The sequence below is a fragment of the Hipposideros armiger genome, unplaced genomic scaffold, assembly GCF_001890085.2.
Source record: "Hipposideros armiger isolate ML-2016 unplaced genomic scaffold, ASM189008v1 scaffold_205, whole genome shotgun sequence".
Lineage (NCBI taxonomy): Eukaryota > Metazoa > Chordata > Mammalia > Chiroptera > Hipposideridae > Hipposideros > Hipposideros armiger.
The window spans coordinates 1,630,406-1,636,873 of NW_017731555.1; the positions used below are offsets into that span (position 1 = coordinate 1,630,406).

Genomic DNA, 6,468 nt, shown 5'->3' on the forward strand with positions numbered 1-6,468 from the left:
CTATGCTGTCACCGGGGACTCACAGCAGCCCAGCTCCAGGTCGAGCTGTTGTTCACCATCTTAGTTGTAGAGGGCAGTGTCACTGGCCCTCATGTGGGATCCGAACCAGGGCCCTACTGCTCAGAGCTGGCGTCCCAAGCCAGCTCTTAACCAACGTGCCACCCGGCCAACCCAGGAGCTTGGTATTAAGATCCAGGGTCAAAGACCAAATGTTTGAACAAGAGATGCACCTAGTGCTTTTATCACATAGGAAATCACAAGAGTTTTAGGAGCTCTGTGCCAGGAACCAGGGTCAAAGACCAATATATATATATTTTTTCTACTATTTCTCAGGCTCCCAAATTTGTGACCCGCAGTTGCTTCTCTTTTTAGTTCTGGGTTAAAATTTATAGTAGCATGTTGGATATCTCATGGGTATCCTGCTAGCACGTCCAACTCAACACATCTAAAACCAATTCATAATTGTCCATCCCATACCCGTTTCCATTTTTTTTTTTTTAGCTGAGCCATCCTGCCACCTGTTGGCAGCTCAGCAGCTACTCAGCTCGGGCCAGGACTCGAACTGCTGTTGCTCAGAGCTCAAACTCTCAAGCGAGCTTTTAACCAACTGAGCCACTCAGCTGGCCCTACCCATTCCCATTTTTTACATTCCTTATCCCAGCTCATCTTTCCAGTCACCAAAACTGGAAAACTTAGTCGTATGTGAATCATTCTCTTCATTTTCTCCACTCCTTCAGTCAGTTGTCTGAGCATGATTATTTTACTACCTCTGCCGTGGACTCATTTAATTTATTCTTTTTGTTTGCTTACAATAATGATTATGAAGTATTTTAGGCAAACAGAGTAGTAATAGAAAACAATATAATATACTTAGCCTAGTTTGAGGAAACCTTGCAAATACAAACAAAGCTGCCTTGGATACCCATTCAAATCTCATTCTTCTCTCCATACGAAGGATAATCATTATTTAAAATTTAGCATTTATCATTCCCATACAAGATTTTATAGCTTCACTCCACACATACATATCCACATACAATATAGAATATAAATTTGTGTTTTAAAATTTTATATAATTATACTATTTATCCTGCTATAATAGCTTTTTTCACTCATTTTTGAGATTTATACATGAATCATCTATTCATTTATTTTGTTATTTAATTAATATAACATAATTTATTAATCATTGTAGGTTATACTATATATAATGATTATACTATATATTATACATATATAAGTGTGTGTATGTAATTGCATTGATATTTTTACTCTACCTCTTGGGTTAAAATAGAGTAATGACATGGTGTAGCATTTCAGCCATTTTAGGGGTAATTGGAAAAATTCTATTCCTTCAAGGCAGGTAAAAAACAGTTTTCGATATTTTCTACAGTTCTATCAAACTTTCTCCCTGCCACCTCATTCTTTATTTTCCCCCCTTCTTTTTACCTTCTCTAACTAGGCCTTGGGTATGGTTGGCTTTTTGGGGAATAGTTGATGGATATGTCTGATTTATAGGATTAAAGGATAGAAAAAAATTCCCTTATAATATAGAGATTGAATCATGAAGTATGAATACACTTTATGCTGAAGGTTGTTGCTCATCATTTAAGGACACCATACCTTAGTGGCATCTAACGTAGGTCATTTATTAGTGTCACTTGTTAAGTAAGACTCCTTGGTAAGTTTGCTAACTTACAACCAAGAGAATTTCTAGCATTCTATATTCTTCTAAGGAAGGTAATTAACAAGGCACTTTCTAGCATTCTGTATACTTCTAAGACAGATTATTAACAAGGAAGAAATACATAAACTATCTTTTCTCAGAAAATTGCAATGACTCAGAAATCTGTCAATGGACTAAACTTCCTGAACTGACATGAAGATGACTTCAGAAGTGACACGGATAATTAGAAAATTTAGAATACCCAGGGATGTCAATAGCCTGGATAAAGAAAACAGAACTTTTCTTTCTTTTTTTTAAGGATTTTATTGGGGAACAGTGTGTTTTTCCAGGACCCATCAGCTCCAAGTCAAGTAGTTGTCTTCAATCTAGTTGTGGAGGGTGCAGCTCCATGGCCCATGTGGGGATCGAACTGGCAACCTTGGTGTTATGAGCATGGCGCTCTAATCACCTGAGTTAACTGGCTGCCCTGAGAACAGGATTTCTTGAATTATAAGAACATCAGTCCTTTTGTACCATGATGATATCGTGGTGTGGAGCTTGAGTGAAAACGAGGGTCTAACTCATTTGGGAAAGGTGATCTTGAAAGAGGTGAGCTATTATAAGGTCAAAGAAATTGTATCATACAATATTTATTGGTTAATTGTAATTTTTTATTCATTATTCGTTTTCCCACAAGGTATTTGTCTTGACATTCTTTCTGCTTAATATCACAACATGTTTGATGTTGGTTAGAGCATTCAAACTATATATGACCCCTAACACAAGGAGTTCACATTCTAAAAAGACTTGCTTTAAAAATGAAGGTCCTTATAAACATGTACCTGTTTTATCTACTTAATGTATTCTTTATCCTTTCTTTTCTTTTCTTTTTTTTTTTTTTTACATAATGGGCCGGTGAATCTCTTAAACTGATCACTTAAGAAGACTTGATATGTTAATTGGTGAGACTGACACATGTATGTTTGAATCTGCCCCTTATTTGAAAATGACACAAAGTCCATAATCTGAGCTTTAGTTTCCTCCTCTATAAAATGACATATGTATGATACATATCTCCTAGAGCTGTAAGGATTAAAGATGTGAAAGAGTTGGCACACAGTAAAAGCTGAAAAGTGTTACCTCTCCCTTTTGGTGGACTAAGAAAAAAATAAGAGATACGGCTTTTGAGGTATATTTTTTGAGAAAGGGAAGATATGAAATGTGAAGGCGGTTAAGTATATTTAGTCAATGTCAACCAGAATGCTTTTGAAATATGATAGTGATTATGTAAGTAGAACAAATTTGAAGATTCTTGAAATCCAGCTTGAACAGGTTAGAAACAGACCCAAGGGCAGGTCAAAGGAGGGGTCAAAATCATAGCAACAAAAGTTATGTTAAAGATACATTGACTTAGGTGAAACTACACAAACCTTCCACCTTTTTAGATAAAAAAAAAACCAGGTTGAATATTGGCAATTTCATGTGGTCCACTTAATAGATACTAAGGAGGGGAGAAAAGCCGTAGGGACTGTGAAGGAAAGGCAGAGTCCTTCAGGTGTGGCGCAGTTAACCAAAGCTGTGGCTGTTTTTAATACAGAATTACTAGGCTCCTGCAGATGTGAATCAAGCATTATTTAGTGCCCTCTTCTCTTTGTAGAGAAAAAGGGGATTGAAGATGGGTGAAAGAATTTATGCAGATCTATAGAAGTCTTTAAGGCCTTTTGATATTCATCACAGTTTCCAAAGGATTTGAGAACATTTATAAAAACACATACAAGATTTAAAAAATGAGAAAATTGAGGATAAGGGAAAATAAAGTGACACCCAGATCTCCTACTGTGATGTAAAAAGTGGCCAGCACAGAGCTTCCTCAAATCGTCTTTGGAAAGGAGCAAGTGTAAATAATATCCGGCACAGTGCTTCCCTTCCTGATAAGCAACTGCAATTCTGGATTCCCATGTAATGTAGCAGTAGGTATCATTGAGAGGCTGTCTTCTACTGAGAAAACAGAATCTTTTAATTAACATAAACTGTACCTCAAGATTTGACCACAGTACTGGAATAGCTATGAAAAGGTGTTTGTTTCCAGAGACTATTTCCAGCCTTCTTACTATTCCATGACAACCACTCTTAAGTGTGATCTGAGAGGGTCCTCTGAATCTGACAGTGTAGTAGTGATCCTTTTGGTATATGTCTCTCTTAAAAAAGCATTGCATTAAAAGCAGAATTGTTAACTCTGATAGGTCATTTTCTCTTTTCAGAAAGATTAGACGAAGTGTTTTCTCATTTTGTGAGAATGATCTATGGACCAAAAAATTTGAAAATGATTTCTTCATTCCATTTATCAATTGGTATCAATGAATTGAATTCCTGTGGCCAAGTACTTTGCTCTCTATGGGTGGCTGGACTAAAACTCTGTAAAAGAGGCATGAGGTAGTATCCTTAGACCCATAAAACACGTCCCCATTCCTGGAAAAAACACCTCAAATATCTCTTCTAGGGACAGCTATCCTTTATCCAACATATCCATGTAAGAGTGATGATACTGTGACTTCCCTCCCTCTTTCTCTATCTCCCCCATCTGTTTATTCTATAACACTTTAATTTTCCTTTAAAATTTAAGTGTAAAATACAGCATTTATACTATTTACCTTTTAAAGTGATTCTTCTACTTAAATGAGACTGTTTTTTTTAGATCAACCCCATTCTTGGATTCAGAATTTCAAGTCTAGTTCCCCCCCCCCCTCGTTTATGGTTTTTAGGTCACTTTCGTGGAATTTCTGTTGTACAATTAAGTGCCAATTAACCATACAATGTTTCTATGAGAATAGGTCGCAAGTTATAAGTGCTTTAGTACTGAGATGAAACCTCACTCTCTCACAAAAGGATTATGAATTCTTTTTAGTTGGAACACACAAAATCTAGTTCTAGTGCTTGAACTTTACGACCCCATCGCCCCGTACAACTTTATCACACAATAAGTGGAACACTGATTCTTGTTTGAGTCAGATTTCTATAAAAAGTGTGTCGTGGACAGCGTTTCCACCTCTTGAATTTAATGTCTTTCTTGGCAATTAAGATCTAAAGGTAATAGGCAGAGATGTCTCTCAGTTGGCAAAACACACACATAAAACATGAACATTTTCCTCCCCAGGATGACAGCCAGATATCAAGGATGCCAAAGAGCAAAGGAGTGTTAACCTAATCCAAAGAATGAAAGATTTTAAATTAAGGTGTAACTTAAAATGTTCCAAGAAAAAAAAAATACTCGCTGACTCACTATTTTAAAAATGTTGGCTAGTGTTGATGGGCTTTTTCAAAGATGTTTTACTTGTTACCAAGACGATTCAGAAGCAGGGAATAATGCGTTTGTGCAGCAAAATGATTGTGACTGGATTTTTTATAAAAAAGATTCTGCACTTTTGAATATAGTATATACACGCCACGTATTAAATGAAATATACTTTAAGTGCCTGTTTTAGTGCCACTGGCCAGAAGGAAAACTCTCCTCCTAGATGTGAGGTGAATTGAGATTTTTCTAAATGCCTGCCTCCAGGGTACTTAAAAGTGGGAGATGGGTTGGAAACCTGGGGCTAAGGGGGATGGGACCCACATGGCTCAGACAGTGAGTGAATCAATGAGCTGAATGTGAGAAAATCCTCCTCCAGCTACGGAGGGGGTGTCTCCCCCAATACCAGCTCCCTCCCCCAGGGCTTGTGGGGCGGGTCTGGTTTGCTCTGTAGCAGCAGCGGCCACAGCAGCAGCCCCGGGGCTGAGCGGCGGTGGTCTCCAGGCACTGCAGGAAAGCGGCGGCTCTGAGAGCGCAAGGCCCTGGGGAGATCCGGTCGAGGCTGCCACCGGGATGGAGGAAGCGTCGAGTGGAGCCGAGCCACCGGGGACGGATTTCCTCCCCAACTCGGCTCCCCTACAGCTTGATGGGGCCTGTTCCCAGCGCCTGCAAGGTGGAAGAGGCCTGCGCCTCAGATCTGGCAGCGGCAGCCGGCGAGCGAGGCGTGCACAGCGGGGTAACTGGCGAGCCGTTGCCGCTTTCGGGGACCTACGCCGCTACGGCCGCTCATTGTCTCTCCCCTTCCACCCGGGGCAAACAGGAAGCGCGCCGCTTGGCAGAGCGACGGACGGGCGTCCTGGCCAATGAGCACTGCCAACGTAGAGCGTGGTGGCGAATGAGAGTCGAGAAGAGGGGCGGGACTTCCGGGCGGGCTGTCACCCTCTTCCCCCCTTTTGGGCTGGAGGCTCCACCTTTTGTGTTTCCCGCACAGTCAATCAAAATAGGAAAAAAAAATCCCCGGACCGCTCCGGCCGTGTCCGCCGCCGCTTCCCGCATCCTCTCCCGCCGCCGCCGCCTTCGCTCCTCACCATGTGTAAGGCGGCGGGGAGCCCCGCCTGAGGTGCCCTAAACACACTATGACCGGTACGTAAAGCCGAGAGAGAGCAACCCCTTGCTACTGCCGCCGCCGCCGCTGCCGCCGACCACAGCCAGCCCCGGGCCGCCACTGGCGGCTCCGGCCCCGTGTGTGCGACCGAGTGTCTGTGAGAGGCAGAAAGCCGCACTCCCCTCCGCCTCCTTCCCCTCCCCGCCAGCTACCGTCCACCCCTCAAGCCCCAGCAACGCCGTGTCCCCGCCGGGCCCCGGGGCGGGCGGCCCGGTCCGCAGGGAGCGCATCCCCCTGTGTGCGGGCGCGGGCGGCGGGCGTGTGAGTGACTGACGGTGCGAGAGGAGCAAGCGCGAGTGAGAGCGAGCGGCGCGAAGGGAAAGGGGAGGAGAGGAGAGGGGGCAGGGG

At 42.5% G+C, this 6,468-nt stretch overlaps 1 protein-coding gene across 2 annotated transcripts in view; it reads left to right on the plus strand.

Moving 5' to 3' along the window:
* Positions 1–5,407: 5,407 nt before the first annotated feature.
* SP3 (Sp3 transcription factor) overlaps positions 5,408–6,468 on the plus strand; it is a 61,488-nt gene continuing 60,427 nt past the window's right edge. For both annotated transcript variants that reach the window (XM_019653716.1, XM_019653717.1), the window contains exon 1: positions 5,408–6,098. In XM_019653716.1, coding sequence (XP_019509261.1) covers positions 6,092–6,098 — 7 coding nt within the window. In that variant the 5' untranslated portion in view covers positions 5,408–6,091. The remainder of the gene's footprint in view (positions 6,099–6,468) is intronic.